At 38.4% G+C, this 21,047-nt stretch overlaps 2 protein-coding genes across 2 annotated transcripts; one reads left to right on the plus strand and one right to left on the minus strand.

Annotated features, from left to right (window-relative positions):
* The first annotated feature begins 96 nt into the window (after positions 1-96).
* cars2 (cysteinyl-tRNA synthetase 2, mitochondrial) lies at positions 97-10,902 on the plus strand. Its single transcript, XM_034864214.1, has 15 exons — positions 97-382; positions 461-511; positions 588-705; positions 800-871; positions 1,457-1,562; positions 1,667-1,747; positions 3,486-3,615; positions 4,905-5,038; positions 5,520-5,587; positions 5,711-5,777; positions 6,204-6,342; positions 7,944-8,067; positions 9,319-9,417; positions 9,714-9,929; positions 10,013-10,902. The coding sequence occupies exons 1-15, from the start codon at positions 153-155 to the stop codon at positions 10,097-10,099; spliced, it is 1,722 nt and encodes a 573-aa protein (XP_034720105.1). The 5' UTR covers positions 97-152; the 3' UTR covers positions 10,100-10,902.
* Positions 10,524-19,544, minus strand: LOC117939165 (DDRGK domain-containing protein 1-like). The gene is made up of 8 exons (XM_034864227.1): positions 19,294-19,544; positions 18,041-18,190; positions 15,067-15,182; positions 12,676-12,777; positions 12,473-12,595; positions 12,343-12,381; positions 12,153-12,258; positions 10,524-11,379 (listed from the first exon to the last, which is right to left on the minus strand). The coding sequence occupies exons 1-8, from the start codon at positions 19,379-19,381 to the stop codon at positions 11,219-11,221; spliced, it is 885 nt and encodes a 294-aa protein (XP_034720118.1). The 5' UTR covers positions 19,382-19,544; the 3' UTR covers positions 10,524-11,218.
* Positions 19,545-21,047: the final 1,503 nt, after the last annotated feature.

Here is a 21,047-nt window from a genome sequence, read left to right on the forward strand (position 1 = left end):
AACGGTCGTTGAAATAGCACCTAGTTTGTCAAAGGGTCTCTGTTTGTTACTACATTAGCCGAAAAGTGGCGTCCCTGTTATTTTTGTGCGAGTCAAGTAGTAAGGCTAAGGTATCAGTGCGTATGTTGCTCCATTCATAACAGGGTCTCAACATGTGGAGGAACTTAAGGTCGGTGTTATGGAAAGCAAAGCTCCTCCGCGGCGTTTTCAATACAGCTCAGTCAGTCAACTCTGGCAAATTCATTTCAAATGGACCCTGTAGCAGTGTTTCAGGGAAGAAATGGGTAAGACCCAGCGGGTTTGCCACGGGTTTAAAGACTTTCAACAGCCTGACCAAACAAAAAGAGCCTCTCATTCTGGGAAGAGAGGGAGTAGCTACCTGGTACGCAATATCGTTATATGACGAATGTAACGTGTGCATAATAACATTGCACAGTATTTTACATGTTTTGTGTTGTAGGTATAGCTGTGGACCCACCGTATACGACCATGCCCACCTGGGTCATGCATGGTAATGATAAACAATTTATTAATGTAAGCCAAATACTGTAAAATGTGTTTGAGCTAAATTTTGGGTCTTGTCACAGCTCATATGTCAGGTTTGATATCCTGCAGAGGATTTTGTCCAGGTTGTTTGGAATCACTGTTATCCATGCCATGGTCATCACTGACATTGATGACAAAATTATCAAAAGAAGTTGGGAGGTAAGAGTGTGATAAAAAATATCGATTCTTATGACTGCTGTTTTTATTACCTCTGTTGAAAGCATTATTCATAAAATTTGCTTCCCTTTACTAGGACAATGTTTCCCCAACCGCCATAGCCACAGTGTATGAGGAGGAATTCAAGAGGGATATGCTGTCATTAAAGGTGTGTGATTAGATCAAAGCTAATGTATGAGATCTTCAAGGATGACAGAACTTATTTTAGATTAAGCTGTGTGAGACCATTTAAACATAACATGAAAAAAGGCCACAACTTTTGTTAAAATCAATCAAAAATAATGACTGTAGTGGCAAGGAAACTATACGTCGGTCGGAGCGCCTACACTGATCCAGTGGATCAGATAATGCATTTTCGCATTTAACTAGATGTATGTACTTCATTTATTCAAGTAGACTCTGAGCGCTGTCTCCACCTAATTTACTCAGTCTGGTTAAAGATGCTTTCCCAAGCTGATCTGTGTTGTCAGATTCTGCACTTGCAAAATGTAAACTATTCCACCATACGCCGGAGGAGCATTTTATTAATGAATTTGTTATTAACATGTCTATAAAAGGTAGTATATAATTATATTTTGTCACTCAACCTGTCATGTCCTGAAGTTCATTTTTCTAATTCAAGTGTAACTATAAAGACAGGAAAAATGAAAAAAGGGTTTTGCTGTTAGACGAACTGGAGCTACTGTGCCATGTGTTTATCTATGTTCCTAATATTCTGTCATTGTTTCTCAAGGTAATTCCTCCTGCAGTGTATTTAAGAGTCACTGAAAATGTGCATCATATTGTCGCGTTTATTGAGAGGATCATCAAAAATGGACACGCTTATGCCACAAAAGAAGGTGAATATGTAGTACCTTCCGGAATTACTGTTATTTCTCTTATGAAATAATGGATGTGTCCCCACAATACCTGATTCAACATTTGTGAAATGCTCTGGTTTTAGGTGATGTGTATTTTGATATCCAGTCCATTGGTGATCGTTATGGCAAGTTTGTAGGAGCTGTGGATTCTCAGGGAGAACCTGGTAAGTGTTTCTGTCTTCTTCAGTCAGTGTCAGTCATTTTGTCATATTAGAGGACTGGGGCTGTCTTACATGGAGAACGGTTTTCCCAATTTGGTATTGTAGAAGCAAACCCTATCCAATTTTAGGAACACAATCCCATATTTTCTCACTTCATCCTATCTTATGTCAGGTTAGTCTAGATGAATGAAAGTCAATTTTCCCGGATAAAGCCTGACATCTGGTGCAATGTCAGGTCTGCTTGGTTCTTTTGGCAAAAAAGTTTCAAGGAATATGGTTTTGGCATTTACTATATCTAACTGGGATATTTTGGGACTGACTGGCGGGGATAGCTACAGACGAATTACACAGACACAGGGTAACACTTGTAAGAGCAAATTACGTTTAACCACGTATTCAGCTAATCTAAGTAGTTAATTTGACTGTTTTTGTGTGAACAGTTAACTTCATTTGCAAACACCTACCAAAACAAGTTAATTCCTGAGACTATCTAGCAGAGGCACAGTTGTTGCAATTTTTTACATTAATAAATATTAATATATTACAGTAGGTTGCTTGGGTGTCTAATTGTAATTTCCTGCCTATAGGCCATACTACTAAATGTATTTAGGATTTTTACATAATACATTTCTTAAAGTAGTATATTAGCCATTTACAATACCAAAGACAGTGATTAAATATTAAGTTCAGGCAAAACTGAAAAAAGAAAAAAATATTGTATATTATAAGATCTTGATGACTGAACTAGAGATGGTCCGATGCCGTTTTTTCTTCCCATTAATGATTCTCATACCTTACAGTATCAAACAATGAACGCCATAGAACTTTCTTTTATTATCTAGTTTGACAGACAAATAACAGAAAAAAAAACATAAACTACTTTAACGTAGATTTTCTTCATGGCTTTAAATCTCTAGATTAAACGCATGATCTGTTCTCTTGGAGCAATAATAATCAAAATTCCACCAAAATCCAAAAAACATTCTTTATGTATTGGTAGGGAAATACAAATATTATGAAGACATTGCAGTAATTCAATTCAATTCAAAGGAAACACTCAGTCCAACATTGGTTATCCACTTTTACATCTGCAACCTTGCAACTGATGCTACCCTACTTTTTTATCTTGCCAAGCTAAACACTAGTAACTATTGTTTATCTCATTGAAACAACAGAAACAAGAAAATGGCATTTGATTCCTAAATAGATTTTTCTAAATTTGGTCCTTATCTAATTACCATGGTTACCAAACAGCTAGGCTAGGATCTGCATGTTAAGAAGTTTCTGTAATACGGCCCCTGGTCTGTATACACTGATGACAGTTATTTGGATGCTAAAGAGGCATTTGATAGAGCTTCCAAATGTGAGAGACTTTTTTGGGAGAACTCTTTCCACCAGGAGAAGTACTTCCACATGGTCTATATCTGTCAATAAAGAGAGCATAGGTGTGATTATTTCCCACTTTGTTAAAGTGGTTTTAATATTGTTGGCCTTAACTCTAAAATAATTATAATACTGACTCAGTAATAACAGAATGTATTATTCTCTGCCGTTTTTTTTTTCTGTTTTAACTTCTCAAAATGTCTTTGTTGTCAATCAGCTCACTTTTTAGTAGGCAATTAAAGGTTCTGGAATGGGTTTTATTTTGTAGAAACCGTGTAATAACTGGCACTGCTTGTTTTGTATTAGGCAGACTATATGTTGGCTTTATTAATGGACAACAAACTCCACGGTTCTACAGGCTGCACAATTAAACGAGACTCAAGGGATTTTTCTCTTTGGAAGCGGTCCAAACCTCAGGAACCATACTGGGAATCTCCGTGGGGCAGAGGAAGACCTGGCTGGCACATTGAATGCTCTACGATCGCTAGGTTTGGATTTACAACAGCTTGTCTGCTTTATTTAGTCTTATATTATACACTGAATTTATCCTTGGGCCTTTCTGATGATGCAGGTTTAACGTAACCATGCCGTCAATGTAGGGCTGGGCAATATGTTGAAATCAAATATTACAATATTTGTATACAAATACTTACACAATATTTACACAATGAGATTTTTATAATGACTAAGTGGGTAAAGGCCAATAACAGCTAGAATAGTCTGGTAAGTTAAGAAATTACAACTTTACTGTTTTCAGCCTTTAAAACCAGTAAAAGACACCACTTATGCCATATTACAATAGGACGTTATCCAAAATTTAAGGCAATATCTAGCTCATATCACAATATTGATATATGATCGATATATTGCCCAGCTCTACCTCAATGCATAAAAAAATACTTATTTTAATTAAGATCTATGCGCCTAAAATGTTAATAATCAATTACTATGAGCAAATACTTCCTTTGTTATTAAAAGGCCTCAAAATGAGAAAGATAAATGATAAACCTTTAAAACCTCTTTGAGACGTTTCTGTCTAACCAGAAACAGCTCTGAAGTTGCTAGTGCTAAACACACCAGACTCCATTAAAAAAAGCCATGCTTTTAACGTGTACAGAGCCAACGAGTTTTCATGTGTTTATTTCAACCAAAATTAGAGTTGTGCTGGTTTGAAAAGTGGAAAGATGACCTAAAACTGCTTTCCATATTTTTTATTTTGTTTCTGTCAACTTTGAATGAAGTGTATTTTACAAAGCAAAAAAAATGTTTATTTACATGCATTTTTGCGGATGTTTTTATGTTTTATAAAAAGGATGTTTCTCTGAATGGTCAGCCTCCTTAGAAATCCTTTCCATTATGTTAGAATGGTATTTCAGACAATTAGAATATAAATCTGAGCATGTCAGTGGCAAAACGAGCACTTTTGTACAAGCTAAATATAAACTTGCCTTATTAACTTACATTGTAGCTTGTTTTGCGGCTGTTGACTGCGGCAATCTTGCTTAATACTGGACTAATTTAGAAGATTGTTGTTTCCATCAGTCACTTTGATATAAAAGCATAGGAAAATAGGGTCCAGGTTAAAAAAGGTTAATATCATTGTAAAATGAATAACAAACATTTGCAGTTGTAAAAGATCACTAAGGTCTCTTTGAACGTGTGATTGCCATTTTATAGACTTATCAATTCAAGGAAATAACCAACAGACTGTTAAATACTTATATTGCATGCTCTTCAGACTCAGTCTTTTGTTTTATTTTCTCTGTTGTGGTTTCAGCTCAGTGTTTGGGAGTCAGCTAGATATCCACTCTGGAGGTATTGACCTGGCCTTTCCTCACCATGAGAATGAGATTGCTCAGAGTGAAGCTTATCACCAGTGTGGACAATGGGCAAACTACTTCCTCCATTCAGGTAAATCCTAACTCTCGAACCATTTTTGTTCCTAAAGGTCTAATAAAGTGTGTTGTGTGAATTCTCTATTGCGGTCAGAAAGACTTCTTTATGCTAGAGATGCAAATAATGTTTCCAATCCATATGTGCAGTGTTTCTAGTTTCCTTCTCATCATACTGTCTGCAGTCATTGTAACTCTTTTATGATCTCAGTTGTAGGTGTGCTGGTGCGTTTCTTTGTTCACAAAATAAAGGATACATTTTTACCAGTGTGTATGGTAATGGTTAATCTCCACATACAGTGGATAAAGACGAAGGGAATATTAACAAATTACAAAGTATTGATATTCCTGTCTCTATTTTCAACTAACTTCTGTAAGAACTCTGAGCACTGCTGCACAACTGTTAATATGTTAAGTCAAGTGGCTTCCTCTCTAAAGACTGCCATGCCTAGTGTTTCTGTTTTTTAATATTTGCACCTGGTTTATTGTTATGCTTCTAGGACACTTACACCTAAAAGGCAGTGCAGAGAAAATGTCTAAATCTTTAAAGAACTATGTCACCATCAAGGTAAGGTCTTCATGAATTATTCATCACTTATTGAGTAACTATAAGAATAAATCCCTTTATCTTCCCCATTGTAAAATGCAGTTTGTGAAAATATTAATTCTGTCTTTTCCTGTCTTCAATTAGGATTTCTTGCAGTCTTACTCTGCTAGTGAATTTAGGATGTTTTGTCTTTTGACAAAATACAGATCAGGTGGGGAAAATAAGTGGTTCTCTTTTTTGAATGTCTTGGTTTCTTTAATCTGTCTTTTTGCCCAGTGCAATGTGGCAAATCAAGAAACTAAATCATTAAAAAATACATTTGAATACATATCCAAAAATCTAATTGTATTCATAATTTAAAGACAGAAGAAATTTAAATTATTGGTATATGTAACCATAACTTTGTTTGTTTTAACCTATAATTTTGGAATAATGTAAAAAGCAAAATCATTTGTTTTTCTAATATCAGACAGTTCATGTTTAATGTAATTAACACTGAAATAAGTAGCTTCCAGCTTCCATATTCTCCACAGTAATGGATGTATGCTGTGTCTTGTTTGACATTTATTGCAGTAAGATGTTTATTTTAAAATATTGAACAGAATAGCATTCATGATTTCTTGTGGTGTCTCCACAGCTATAGACTACAGTAAAAGCAGCATGTTGGAGGCTCGGACCTCTCTGGGCACCATGTCCACCTTCATCCACGATGCTAAGGCCTACATAAAGGGTCAGCTGCAGTGTACACCTGTACAGGAAGCTGTTCTCTGGGAGAGGTAGTAACTTCCTCTACAATTTGATCAATTAATTGATGTTTTGGATCGTCTTCATTGTATTTGTATCTCATTTTATTTGTTCTTTGTGTGAGGCGTTAGTGTTGTTGGAGAGTAAACATAAAAGTTGTTTAAGTGACAAAAATCTTTGAAATCAGTTTAGTACTGAGCGAGAATGCTATCACCGGCAGCCGCAAACCGGGTATCTTGTAGGTCAAATCAATTTTGCCCGCTAAAAGGGCTGTTTAAGTCACTGCCAGGCTCAGATTGTTATTATAAGTGTCTGACAAAATTGGGGAAATGATCCCTCCAGATAGTATAATAATAAACCGTCAATAAAACTAAGCTACTGCATAATAAAAGACATCTGCTGTGCGCAGCTGCAGGGGCGGGGCTTCAGGTTTTAATGGTCTGTGAAGCATGTCTTTCCTCAGCGGGTTACATTTGGTTAATAAGCAGCTAGTTGCCACCAGGGGCAAGAAGTTGTTACTAACCCAAACCAGGAGAATAGTGATAGTCTATTCAGATGCATTTCTAATATTTAAATGATTCACTGCTTTGTTCTGATGCCCCTCTCTTCAGTCAATCTCTAGCTCGCTAGTCTCACTTTGCCAGACCCTCCTCTGAAGCAGAGTCTGGCTACACCACACAGCATTTGAGGATGCGAGGAAAACCTGCTCTATATCAGGCACAATGTTTTCCTACATTTTGACTTAAAATGATGAAGAGTATAAACTGTGTTCAGAAATTTTTCCTGGGATCTTACAGCTGCTCCCCCACTCACAGAACTCACTTTTTCATTTTCAAGTCTATTTGTTGTAAAGCCTTCATTAAGAACCTCATCAAAAAAAGTCATGCTGGAGTCATTCTTGATATCAGAAAGCCCATTTAGCCTGATAAAGTCCAAAGTGTCCTGGCCTGTTTAAACTATTAATCATTTTTCTACGTAAAGTATGGCAGACCGGAATGGCTCCAAAAAAGGGGAGGGACGATTTCTCTTCATTGTCTATCTCAGTTACAACATAACTCATAAACTCAGCGCAGTTATTTGGGATTTTTTTGTGAAAAACTCAGCAAATGTTTGAGACAAGACATAGCTCAACATTCCCCCAAAACACTGTTTTGATGTATTTTATGCACTTTTTTTGGCAGTGCTGCGAGACAAGTAGTGTGGCGAAACATCTATACGGAAGAAGGACAATAAGCAGTGTAATAAGTATGATGAAAATTTTGCATTGTGCTTTGCAGCCTATCAGCACACTGAATTAAAAGTTGTATTTAATTTAAAATGACCAAATCAGCAATGTAGACTTTCACAATGGTAAAGTGACAACTGGGGGCAGGGTTGAAGGGGCGTGGGAACGTGATGGCAGGAAAGCACAGGATGAGGCGCTCAACAAAGAATTATCAAATGATTTCCAACAGTACCTGCATATGCAAAATGCATTGTGTGGAGAATAAGGTTCTGTATTTGTTGACTTGAATTTTGTTTCACTTTTTAAAAGTTAGATAGGGTTACCCCCTCAAAAATGAAAAGTAAATGCAAAATGATTTTCCTTATTCTATTCATGTTTCAGATGAAGACTTTTGTTCTTGTGTTTCAGGTTGTCTGAGACTAAACACAGCGTGGTGAAAGCACTGGCAGATGACTTTGATACCCCAAGAGCCATTAGTGATTTGATGAATCTGGTTTATCATGGAAACTGCCAACTTCAACCTGTTTCTAAGGTAACTCACTGCGTCTGACATGTGACTCTTGAAATTACTCAAGGTTACAGTTCTATTTCTATTGCTGCTATTCAGTCAAAGGTTGTTACTACCTTACCAGTAGTGGATAAGCTTGGGTATCAAACTTACTTTTTAGGGTACTTTTTTGTGTGGCGACCAAATTACAGCTTTTCTTTTTAGGGTACTGATCAAATTAAGAGTACCAATTCACGTAAATCAATCTGTTTCTTACTTTTCACAATAATGTTAAATCATTGTTAAGGTTAATTAATAAGGTTAAGGTTTTGCTAATTTAATGTCATATACAGCAGTTATTGTTTGTTAATTTCAACTCTAAGGTAAATCTAACCAGTCCAAAAGTTTTGATATCTTAGAGAACATACGCACAAGGTTCTCTGTCTCTCCTCTGCAAGTTTGTCAGTCTCTGTGAACTTCCAATGTCAATGATTGTCATAAATCAATGTTGTGTATTTTGGTTAACAAAGCGCAATGAAACTTTTGTGATATGGTTTTGCTATATATGTTTAAGTTCTTAAATCGTGAGTCTTAGGTAATTTGCCACAATGTTATAAAGAGGAGAAGACGTGCTGATCAGGCAAATTAGTGAAGTGTTTATAATAAGTGTTTTATTTTAACAAATCCCATCTGGTAACAAGTGGTCCCTCTTTGTGTTCATATTGTTCTAACCTGGGGGCTATTTCACAAAAGCAGAATTGATAAATCCAGTATAACCAATGAAGCAAGGCTTAACCTAGTCTAATCAGTGCATCCTGGCTATGTGCATTTTACGAGGGCCAACCCAGGCTGAGTTTGAGCCAGGATTAAGTAATTTGGGCACATGTGCGTTCTTCAACCAACTGCCATGTCAATCACAGATTTACTGATGCTAAAATGGGGAATATGCGTTGTGCAAACTTTACACAGAGTAAGCAGTAGCTTCTTGTGTTCAGGACAAGGCTAGCTGCACAGAATAAAATCTCCATGGTAACTTAGGTGCCTCTGCTTTTGTGAAACCGCGTAAAGGCTAAATTTAGCCAGGATAACTGAGAAATCCCACCTTAACCCAACATCTAGGTTTTGTGAAAAAGACCTCTGTATATGTCCCAGCCATGTTTACTGCGTTCATTATTGTATAATTTCTGACACCGATTGAACGCAGCACATGTGACTAACTGTTTTACATGGTTACAAGTGTCAATAAATAGTTTTAAGCACCATGAGGGTAAAAGTGTGTTTGTGTGTGTTTTTCAGTCTGAGGGAGTGGCTCGGAGCCCTGCAGTGTTTGGAGCGATGGTCAGTTACATCAGAGATGTCTTGGATGTGTTTGGGATCGATCTGCTGCAAAATAAGGTCAGAGCTCAGGGATAACGTTAAAATTACATTATTGTTTGGAGATTCTCAACTGGCAGCAGGAAGTTGCATGTTGCTGAGGGCCATAATGGACAACAACTGGAGCTCTGGTGCAGAGGAATAAGATAAATCAGGCTTTGACACACACCATACTTTAAGTGTTGGTTTGGCTCTTCAAATTGGATTTGCTGACAAGAAGAAAAACACAGAAAATCACCAGATATTTAAAGGAGTCCAGATTAGAAGCAGTTGTTTCTGACACATTTCCGTACCTGTGCTGTTCTACCGTCATTCAGGAGGCTGATGTGGTCGGTAGTCGTGGAAGTCTGGAGGGCGTTGTGGAGAAGTTGACTCATTTCAGAAGTGAAGTTCGAACGTTCGCACTTGCTCGTCAAGATGGACCAATCACTGGATCCCCCAACAAACTCGGACTTTACCCAGAGAGAATCCCTCTCCTCAAAGCCTGTGACATCCTCAGACGTGACCTGGCACCCATGGGTGTGCTGATTAAGGTATGCTATGGCTTGCATCAAAATCAAAACGGTATTTTACACAATTTAAGTTAAGATTGGAGTGATACATTTTTGTATTTCAGGATAGAGGAACCACCTCCACATGGGAGCTAACTCAGGAAAAACCGAGTCAGAGAGGACAGGATAAAGATCAGGAGACATCCAGTTGAAACACATCTCCGCCTCTAAGACTGACTGTTTTAGGCTTGTGGATTCACTTTAACTTCAACGGAAAGACGAGCCCAAACCATCCTGATTTTATAACAAAGCTAACTTATGGTTAAATGCCTGATGTGCCTGTCATCAGTGTATGAAGTGTATATTTATTGCTACATAAGTCAGAAAGTAGATTATACCTGTGTCTGTCTTCAGCAGTTAATACATTGTTATTGTGCAGATGTTACTATGTATGATACCTGTGAGTAGAACACAGAAGGCACAATGAATGTTGTCCTCCACTCAGTTTAAATAGTAGTCAAACGTTGCTGACCCTATAGCACTAGAATGCCATTACACATTTAAAGTGTAATTAAGGAACATTTCTGGTATTTGGGGAAATATGAACCACAGTCAGACATCAGTCTGATATCTCCCTCCACTCAGTACAGCAAAGTAATTTGTGCTACATATACTATAAATCCTTACAAAAATGACATTTGTTCAAACTAGTCTATTTCCACGATGTTGCACTTCCATGATTGATCCGGTGCTGCCGGAAATTCTGCCAGATTACTCTCTTTTTGGCCAGATGTCCGTCATCTTCCGCTTTCCTTTTGTGCCGAGAAGCAGAGATACTGCATACTGTGCATCTTGTCAAACATGGATCAACTCAGATGGATTTAAAGATATAGGTTTTGGACATCTCAATGGCATGTTAGGTAAGAAGTTATGTTTCATTGGGGCATCTTATCCTCTCCTTATATTCCTTATATGACATTGTCATAAAGTCATGTCACAGTAAAAAAAGCCCAAAAAGAAAACAAAAGGACTTAATAAAAGACTTTCACAATGTTAAATCATTTTTAATTGCTAATTGAATGTCATACAAAGCAGTTACTGTTTGTTAATTTCAACTTTAAGGTAAATCTAACAAGTCCAAATCTATATGAAGAGTGAAACCTACTGAGCCCTGAATAAAAGAACACCGGGCACCAAACACCAGTGCAGAGCCGATGAACAGTCCGGAATAATCAGAATATGCTTTTTGTCAGCAGGTGAGCGCAATCTTCCCACAGATTATATCCTTCAGCAGTCTCACTTCCAGGTGTCCTGCAGTAGTACGGTGTCCATCAGGCGGTGCTGCGGGTCTCGGGCATCAGGTTGATCAGAGAGTTACTGGCCTGAGCCAGCTCTGTGATGGACACTCTGCCTCGCTGTTTCATGAAATTAGCCACCGAGTTCAGCTCTTCTGGAGTGATGGAGATAAACTTCCCTCTGTCATCAATCACTCCTGCAATGAACATAAAGCAAAATACAGCATGTCATGTCATCGGGGATACATTAATAATAGGAAAATAATATTTCCTTCCATTACAAAAGAGCCTTTGCACTACTCAGTGCTCAGGGCCCAATAAAATGGAAATGGATATACTACTTAATCACTTTATTAGAATAATGAGTTAAGAATTACATAAACTGTAACCTCCACAAATAATACTGGAACAAGGATTTGTTATGGATAACCTAAACATTTTCATCAATTGGTGAAGTTGTTTGGACTTTCATAATATAATTACCACTGACCGAACCAGGTAGCCATGGCCATTCAAGCCAGCTTTTTTCCTTCTTTTTTTTTTTAAAGTGTTTGCAAGAAATAAAGTGGAAAGCTATGGAGTCTACAGTGGTACAGAGCTTTAAGGTTTAATGTAGCCTGCAATTTCATCCATAGATAATGGAAAATATCCCCAGTTCAACAGTGCTGCATTTTCACAGATCTCTGATGTTAATGTTTGCTTGTCATGCTCCATCATAAATATGTGGCATTGTTTTTACTGCAACTATAACTTATTCTTAATCAAGATGTGGATTATATTATATATATTAAAGTGGATCATCTCCTGCAGCAGAAATTGAGCAAGAGTACAGACCAAACTTAAGTTGTCACACCCTGAGACTGTAAAGTCACAGGAACATTGCTTTGCGCAATTTATTTGAAGAAAAAGAGTTCATGTTTCTTTGTTTACTCGGATCAGCTCCATCCATACCTGCCCTGGTCACACTAACCTGTGAGGGAGCCTTCAGCTAACAGGTCCTGCAGTCTGCCAATAGCATCCTGTGTCCTCATCCCAAAATGAGAAGCCAAGTCCTCCAGGAGAACCACCTTCGAGCTCTACAGGACAAAGAAGAAAGTGTAAAATACACTGTATTCAAATACTTCAGTAAAGATTGGAGAGTGAAGTCTGTCAGCTCTTACCTCAATGTACTGTATGAATTCTTGCAGGAGGTTGCGTGACTGAGAGTAAAAAACAAAAATACTTTTTTAAAACATATTACAGACAAAATACAGAGAATGTGAAATGATTTGAACTCAGCAGAGATGTGACCTGGTCCTCCGTGAGCTGCTCCTCTTCTCCCTGGTCTTCTATGACGAAGGACGCTCTAAGTTTTAAGTACTCCTCCTCCTCTCGTCTTTCTTGCTCCTCTTTAGCTTGACGCTCCTCCTCCTCCTGAATAAACACCACCAAAGAGTCTCAGCATCTCCTTCAATAAACACACTGGGAGGAAACTGTTGGGGAATGTTTGTAACCTGTTTCTGTTCCAGGTGTCGTTCTCTCTCTTCCTCCTGACGTCTCTCTTGCTCTCTGAGCTCTTGCATCCTTTTCCTCTCCTCCCTCTCCTCCATTTCCGCCTGGAAATAAAAAAACAACACAATACAGTGCAACACATGACAACACTGGATGATACTGCAAACTGTTGAACTCAGGGAGCTGAGGTTGTCATTAGCCACTGTAACTAAGTCTTTAAAGTTGCTGTAGTAGAAATACCAGAAAGTAGAACTACTGCCTTGCAGTTGTATGCCTCCACCAACCAGTGAAGTTGTAGTGCACACCCATGTACTGTATGGCCAGAATCATACAGTATATGTAGTGAAGACTTTGAAGTGATGGATGGATGGGTAGAACACATGTAAATGAAAAGTTTACAGTATCTAAAATAGATAGCTTATATTAAATTAAAAATGTGCTCTTCGAGAATGTTCCTTTAGCTGTTTTCAACAACAATAAAAGACTAAATTAAAAGAAGGGGCCAAGAGAGCTCATAGAGGGGTGCAATGGACTGAAGTGTGTTGTGGTGTATGACATGTCTGTATCGTCACTGCGCTGCATTTTTATGAACTATGACAATCTTGTCATGGTTCTCACCCTGTTTTTCATTGTTTCACACTGAAAACAATGTGCAATGTTGTAAAATTTCCTCGCCACTGTCGCACTGTTGCTTGCTCTGGAGGAGACTACTAGAACTGTTGGGTCCTTGTAAATTCTGGAGTGTGGTCTATCTGTATAGTGTCTTGAGATAACTCTTGTTATGAATTGATACTATAAATAAAATTGAATTGAATTGAATGTCACATCAGTCAGAAGGAATGAGTATTGATTATGAGCTGCTTACAAGCCTTAATGCTTCATACACACATTGTTAATGCCAGATGAGTGACACTTTGTTCTGCTCATTTTCTGTAACCAGTGTAGCACTGAATCACGGTGGAATGACCCAGCTAGCTAGCTAACAAGCCAGCTGCTAAATTAAAGAGGGTGGGTTGGAAAACAAATGATAGTAGTGACTTGTAAAGGCCTAAATTGTGAAGTGATTTGCTGTGTCAGTAAATGTATATGTCGGTTGAAAATGGGTGTGCACAATTGTGATACAATTGTAACAGGGATAACTCATTAAAAAATGACTGATGAATAATTAAGGATTAAATTAAGGATTCATTAATGAGACAGTAAGGAATGGAACAGTGTATGTTAGCATAGCAAGGCTAACGTTACTGAGTAAGAGAGGCATCTACCGTACATAGAAACAGGTCACAAGAGGCATTACCTCATTACCAGACTATAGAATATGTTCAGAGAGGAGCAAAGCACACATGTAAGGTATTAATTCAGAATACATTACAAGATTGTGCCATGATGTTTTTGTTGGAGTGATGTCCTTAGGCAAACGTCAGTAGACTGAATAGCCTTTTGTTGTTGTCATTCATGATGCTTTATGATGGAAATCTGTAGGATCTATTGATCCTTTTGGGATGACTGCCGCAAGGAATCTGAAATTTCCAGCAGCAGTTTTTAGCAGCTTACAAAATGTATAAAAAAATACTGTATATAAATAAAAATAATAACACTAAAACATTTGGCTATAAAAAGACCTTTAGCATTATTGATCAGTTCAGAGCAGTTAGAGTGTACAGGTTAGTAGATTATCTATTATTTAATTGCACAGGGAAAGAGTGGCTACCACTCCATCTCTTGTGAAAAAAATGTATTTTTCATCGTTATGACAATCAAGCTTGCTAGCTACCGCAAGTTTGCTGATTTTCGGTTTCTGTCATACATGCAGATGAATGGCGGCAGTACCTGGAGGTCTGCGGTTACCCGCGTGTAGCCCGCTACTTTACAAACTCATCAACTGATTTAGACCAGCAAACAAACCAGAGGTGTAAAAACGCCCTAAGAAACACTTAAGAAAACAAAACAGATTTTGTATTACTGTGCTTTAGATTTTAACCATCAGAACCACCAGAGACTCTTGCACACCCGAGACACACTTCTGCAGCCGGTATTTCAGTGCAAGCGATGACTCACACAATGTCTCTTTTTAAAATGAGTCGGGAAGCCAACAGCAAAGACTATTTTTACTTTAAATGTTACCAAACCAAGAGAACTGTTCTCCCCTTTTCCTAAAATGTGTCCCAGAAGAGCTCGGGCTCATTGTTGACTTCATGCTCCAGAACCTTTTCTGTGTCTGTCACTCAGAGTTTAAAAAAACCTCAGTCAAAAAAGTTGTTAGAGGGGATTAACCCGTTTCACTGGCTTGGTATTTTATGGACAAAAGAAGGGTTGAACACGGGTCAGATAACGCTAGTCCACTCCTGTTCATTGGTGTGAAAGAGGTATTAGTGTCAAGTTGGACCCCTTACCTCTCTCTGAACTTTCTTGGCCTGTTTCTCCTCCAGCTTCTTCTGCTTCTTGGCTCCAACTTTCACAGTCTGAAAGTTCTGCTGCTCCCCCTCTTCTTCCTCCGAATGCTCCTCCTCTGAAATCAACAGCCCAATTTTTATTTTATTTTACATCACAGATTATATGTATCACAAGACTTTGTCTGTTGAGATGGGACCTTTCAACTACTTGCATAAATCTTCCAAATGTTGATTTAGAAGTGCAGAGCCAATTCAACCATTCTGTAGCATCTAATATAGAGGTTCTACATGTTTGGCTATATATCTTTTTCATACATCTGATTATCCCAAAGAAGAAGAAGCACAAACATCATTTATACAAATTTTCATTTAGGTGCATCAGTTCCACGGTCCTTGTAATGTTTTTTAGTAACACTTTGCTATATTTGCAATCATTTCTTAAAAGTATCATATGCCTTACATTTACATTCCATGATATAGTGTCCTTTCTCTTACAGAAAAAGAGTCTTTGGATCACATTTTCACTGACTATGACCACTACTCCTGTCATTACTAAACATTGTGCTAAAATCTGAACAATAACCTTGCCGTCAGTGGGCTTATTTGCTTTACCCACCGCTAAGGAAAAAAATGCAGCACAAAGACGCTACCTGTGAATTGCATTATGTGATTTTCCATAGAGTTTGGAAAGATACAGAAGGAAAATAAGTATTTGAACGCCCTGCTATTTTGAAAGTTCTCCCAATTAGGAATTAATGGAGGGGTCTGAAATTGTCATTGAAGGTGCATGTCCTGTGAGAGACATAATCTAAAAGAAAAAAATCTAGAAATCACAAGGTATGATTTTTTAACTATCTATTTGTATGATACAGCTGCAAATAAGTAGTTGAACACCTGAGAAAATCAATGTTAATATTTGGTACAATAGCGTTTGTTTGCAATTCCAGAGGTCAAACATTTCCTGTAGTTTTTCACCAGGTTTGCACACACTGCAGAAGCGATTTTGGCCCGATCCTCCACACAGATCTTCTCTAGATCAGTCAGGTTTCTAGGCTGTCGCTGAGAAACACAGAGTTTGAGCTCCCTCCAAAGATCCTCTATTGGGTTTAGGTCTGGAGACTGGCTAGGCCACGCCAGAACCTTGATATGCCTCTTACAGAGCCACTCCTTGGTTATCCTGGCTGTGTGCTCCGGGTCATGTTGGAAGACCCAGCCTCAACCCATCTTCAATGCTTTAACTGAGGGAAGGAGGTTGTTCCCGAAAATCTCCCAATACATGGCCCCGGTCATCCTCTCCTTAATACAGTGCAGTTGCCCTGTCCCATTTGCAGAAAAACACCCCCAAAGCATGATGCTACCACCCCCATGCTTCACAGTAGGGATGGTGTTCTGGGGATGGTACTCATCATTCTTCTTCCTCCAAACACAGTTTGTATTATGACCAAAAATATCTATTTTGGTCTCATCTGACCACATGACTTTCTCCCATGACTCCTCTTGATCATTGGCAAACTTAAGACGGGTCTTGACATCTGCTGGTTTCAGCAGGGGAACCTTCCGTGCCATGCATGATTTCAAACCATGACATCTTAGTATATTACCAACAGTTACCCTGGAAACTGTGTCCCGGCTCTATTTAGGTCATTGACCAGCTCCTCCTTGTAGTTCTGGGCTGATTTCTCACCTTTCTTAGGATCATTGAGACCCCACGAGGTGAGATCTTGCATGGAATCCCAGTTCGAGGGAGATTGTCATGTTTAGCTTCTTCCATTTTCTAATGATTGCTCCAACAGTGGACCTTTTTTCCCAAGCTGCTTGGCAATTTCCCCGTAGCCCTTTTCACCATTGTGGAGGGGTAGAATTTTGTCTCTAGTGTCTTTGGACAGCTCTTTTGTCAAGGCCATGTTAGTAGTTGGATTCTTACTGATTATATGGGGTGGACAGGTGTCTTTACGCAGCTAACGACCTCAAACAGGTGCATCTAATTTAGGATAATAAATGGAGTGGAGGTGGACATTTTGAAGGCAGACTAACAGGTGTTTGAGGGTCAGAATTCTAGCTGATAGACAGTTGTTCAAATACTTATTTGCAGCTGTATCATACATCATATAGTTAAAAAATCATACATTGTGATTTCTGGATTATTCTTTTTTAGATTATGTCTCTCACAGTGGACATGCACCTACGATGACAATTTCAGTCCCCTCCATGATTTCTAAGTGGGAGAACATGCAAAATAGCAGGGTGTTCAAATACTTATTTTCCTCACTGTACATTCGCTACAAAGAGTCATTGCAGCTCCAGTAAATATTATTAACCTGTCCCCAATCAGCTGTCTATTTTCTGTCTTAAACACACGCCATCCCTCCTGTGACAGAGAGCCTGGAGCTCTGCAGCAGGACGCTATGGACTGAGCTGTTGAGAGCTCAACTGAACTGAGAAACGAATGGGTCTTTTCAGGAAATGATTCGGTTCAGTTCGTTCCCCAAAATGATTAAATCTTTTTAACGACTCTTTCGCCAACACTCGTTTTTAGCAATCTTCTCAAGTAACTACACTTTCAGAAATATGGCTACGCTGACTTTATAAAGATATTTTCATGTATAAGAATGTAATCTGATGCAAAAAGTAGCATTAATTCAATGTTGACAGTGCATTAAGTAGCTCAAGCAGGATATTTTTTTATCAGTGTGCCTTTGCAAAGGTGTGCCAAATTTTTCATATCAGCCAATCAGAGCAGATTGGGCTTCTTCAAGCAAGGGGGGCTTAAGAGATGGGCACTAAAGACCCTGACACACCAATTTTAAACAGAGCGTTTCTGAAAGAAGGTCTAAACAGGTGTATATAGGCGGTATGACAACAATGTGTGTTTTTTAAAAAGAAAACAAAAAAGAAAAAACCCAAAATACAAGTATGAACCTGAAAAGGAGTATGATATGTCTCCTTTAAAAACTGTATAACTGACAGTGTTTACCCTGTTCCACAGCTTCTCTCTGTGGTCTTCGGTTAGCCATCACCGCTGCAAGGTTCCTCCTCCTGCGAGGCATACCAGCGCCTCGCTCCTCGGCTGCCCGCTGTGGGGGCCCCACTGCCTGGACAACATCCCTCCGCTGCTCCTCATCAACTGAGCATGGGGAAAGAGCACAATATGTCATACTACGTTCTATGCAATACACATCTGTTAAGACCGCAAAGTAAAAAACACTATCTGTAAATCTGATCAGTACAGGGCATTAATTAATACTCTGAGGTTGGGCACTAGAACTGGAGACTGGTGCATCCCTGTCCTTACCCTAATATTTCTCTTTCTACATTCATAGCATTAGATTAACCCTTCTCCTTAAAGTGTCTATCTGAAATATGGGTTTCTTTTTAACCTAATTACCACAAAAAAATGATTGGATTCCATACAACGCTCTTTGCAAATACAACTGATCACTTTCATTCCTGACTAAACTCATCAGTATGTTCTGCTGATCTGAACTATTGGTCAAAATAATCCATAATTTCTACTTTTTTAACTCAAATATTAGGTATGATTCTATATAAATGAGGGTTATTGACCATGACTTGGTAGTAGTAGTAGTAGTAAGGTGGTGTTAGTGAAAACTAAAAAAAAGTATTTTGCAACAATGTATCTATCTTGAAATAGGTTTCATCTTAGGATGTCATCATCGCCAATTCTGATCTTGGCGATCAGAAGCAATTCTGATGTAAAGCAATATATGTATTAATATAAACTAAGAATTTGACCAGTCCGGACTACACAGGTGCGTTAATATTCTGAAGGTAACCGAAGAATACATTAGGTTTAAGTATCAAATGCATACAATTTAACAACTTTGCATTAAGGCTTATGCAAGAACAAAGTAAACCTCGTCTTGTATAACTGACTTTACGAATAATAATAGAGATTCAAGCACTTGTCAAATCAAATTGTTAACAGATGAAGAAAAATTATTCGACAACTCCGTAGTTAAGGACAGGTTGACAGATGTTAGCTAACGTTGCGTAATATCGCTTACGTTAGGGAGGAAATTATTTCAGCTTTAATGTTTCCTTTCACTACTTCAATATTTATTATAACTTTAAAATATGGCACTATGTCGACACGGTAGGTTAACTTTACAAACAGCTTGTTAACTACTAGCTATGCTAATAGTTAACAATTGACGTTAACGTTATTTCACCAATGTAAGTTAACGTTATCTCTAGCTAGCTCCTTACTTTCCTGTGTTTTCCTCCGTAACTTCAACGCAAACAAAATGAGGACACTGAGGACGGCAGCAGCTATAAGGTACAGCGTTATATCCATAGCTGTTTCTAAAATATAATTGAACTAAATATGTATTAGTGTCCACCTCATTACAACAAAGTAGCTACACTGTAGAGGCCACGAAGTCACGTGATTCTTCTTCTTCTTATTGTAGGATTCCGGCAGTGTAGACGCTGCTAAGCGTATTACTGCCCTCCACAGGTCAAATATTGAACTCACATAGGAGCCGTTTCTGAAAGCCAATTATCCTTCCTTGACTTTGAGCAACGGCTACAGTCCTATCTCCTTCCTTTCCTGTCTTCCTCCCATATTTCAATTCCTTTCTACCTAACAGCTTTTCCTTTTCATTTCCCAAGTGGAATTGGAACTGTTATTTCCTTTAGTAATGCCTCTTTTGAGTTTCTGCACCCTTGTTCCCTTTCCCCCCCAACGTGCTGGCACAGTGGCACCCAACAGAAGTGAACATCCATCCCCACCTGGTGTAATCTGAGCTAACTGTGATGAAGTTCTATAATGTTGTCAGACACTTGATTGATTATTAACCATCTGAACCTGCAAGTTTCACTGCTGCAGCAATATTGCTTAATACTGGACCAATTTCAAAGATTGTTGTTCCCATTAGTCACTTAGACACAAAAAATTAGGGAAAAAAGGGACCATGTTGAAAAAAATGGTACTTACCCTTAAACTCTCATTCCCCCTCACCCTAAAGTAATGTTACAAGCAAACCCAATTCTAAAAACCATACAGTACATTTCATTTACAATGTCAGGACGAGCTTTAGATTTTTCTACCTGGCTAAGGCATTTCTCCAATATAAAGTTCAAGATCTGAAGGCCCCACAGCAAAGCCTCAAAGCCTTCGCCTGCACCACATCAAATCTATCCACACTTCCCAACGGAAAACCCCTTCTCTATACTCTTAGAGCTGGCACTACCAAACATTACTTGTATTGTTCTTTTATTAAAAAAACTGTAAACCCTAACTCCCAAGTCAAATATTTTAATCATTCATCTCTCCTTCCACAAAGTTTCACATGCTTTCTCAATATCCTGATCCATAACTGCCTCTGACTCTATTGTAGACTTTCCATTCCTAAAGCCATTCTGTAAATCAGCAAAGAGTCCTCTGGTTTCTAAAAAAAGAAACTTTTTTGAAAAGAACGTTTTTGATTACCATCCTCTTCATAATTGTACTGAGCACTGCTGTGAGCGCCATATGGCGATGTGAACTATCCTCTCTGCCTGGCTTCAAGATAGGGACCACAACTGCATGTTTCCATTCCTTTGGCAAATAACCTTCTGCCCACACCATATTAAAACAAATCAGCTGTAATCAGCAAAGAGTCCTCTGGTTTCTAAAAAAAGAAACTAGTTTTTGGTTACCATCCTCTTCATAATTTTACTGAGCACTGCTGTGAGCGCCATAGGGTGATTCAATTCAATTCAATTGAATTCAATTCAATTCAATTTTATTTATAGTATCAATTCATAACAAGAGTTATCTCAAGACACTTTACAGATAGACCACACTCCAGAATTTACAAGGACCCAACAGTTCTAATAGTTTCCTCCAGAGCAAGCAACAGTGCAACAGTGGCGAGGAAAAACTTCCTTTTAGGCAGAATCCTCGGTCAGACCCAGGCTCTTGGTAGGCGGTGTCTGACGGGCCGGTTGGGGTTAGAATGAAGAGTGGCAATAACAAA

Source organism: Etheostoma cragini, chromosome 24, assembly GCF_013103735.1.
Source record: "Etheostoma cragini isolate CJK2018 chromosome 24, CSU_Ecrag_1.0, whole genome shotgun sequence".
Taxonomy (NCBI): domain Eukaryota; kingdom Metazoa; phylum Chordata; class Actinopteri; order Perciformes; family Percidae; genus Etheostoma; species Etheostoma cragini.

Excerpts from the sequence above, each read along its gene's own strand:
- cars2 (XM_034864214.1), top strand. The coding sequence starts at position 153 with ATGTGGAGGAACTTAAGGTCGGTGTTATGGAAAGCAAAGCTCCTCCGC. Across the intron at positions 1,748-3,485 it reads GGATTCTCAGGGAGAACCTG|GCTGCACAATTAAACGAGAC; the intron begins GTAAGTGTTTCT and ends ACGGTTCTACAG. Across the intron at positions 9,418-9,713 it reads TCGATCTGCTGCAAAATAAG|GAGGCTGATGTGGTCGGTAG; the intron begins GTCAGAGCTCAG and ends ACCGTCATTCAG.
- LOC117939165 (XM_034864227.1), bottom strand. The coding sequence starts at position 19,381 with ATGGATATAACGCTGTACCTTATAGCTGCTGCCGTCCTCAGTGTCCTC. Across the intron at positions 15,183-18,040 it reads GAGAGAAGCTGTGGAACAGG|AGGAGGAGCATTCGGAGGAA; the intron begins GTAAACACTGTC and ends TGTTGATTTCAG. Across the intron at positions 11,380-12,152 it reads AGCTGAAGGCTCCCTCACAG|GAGTGATTGATGACAGAGGG; the intron begins GTTAGTGTGACC and ends TGTTCATTGCAG.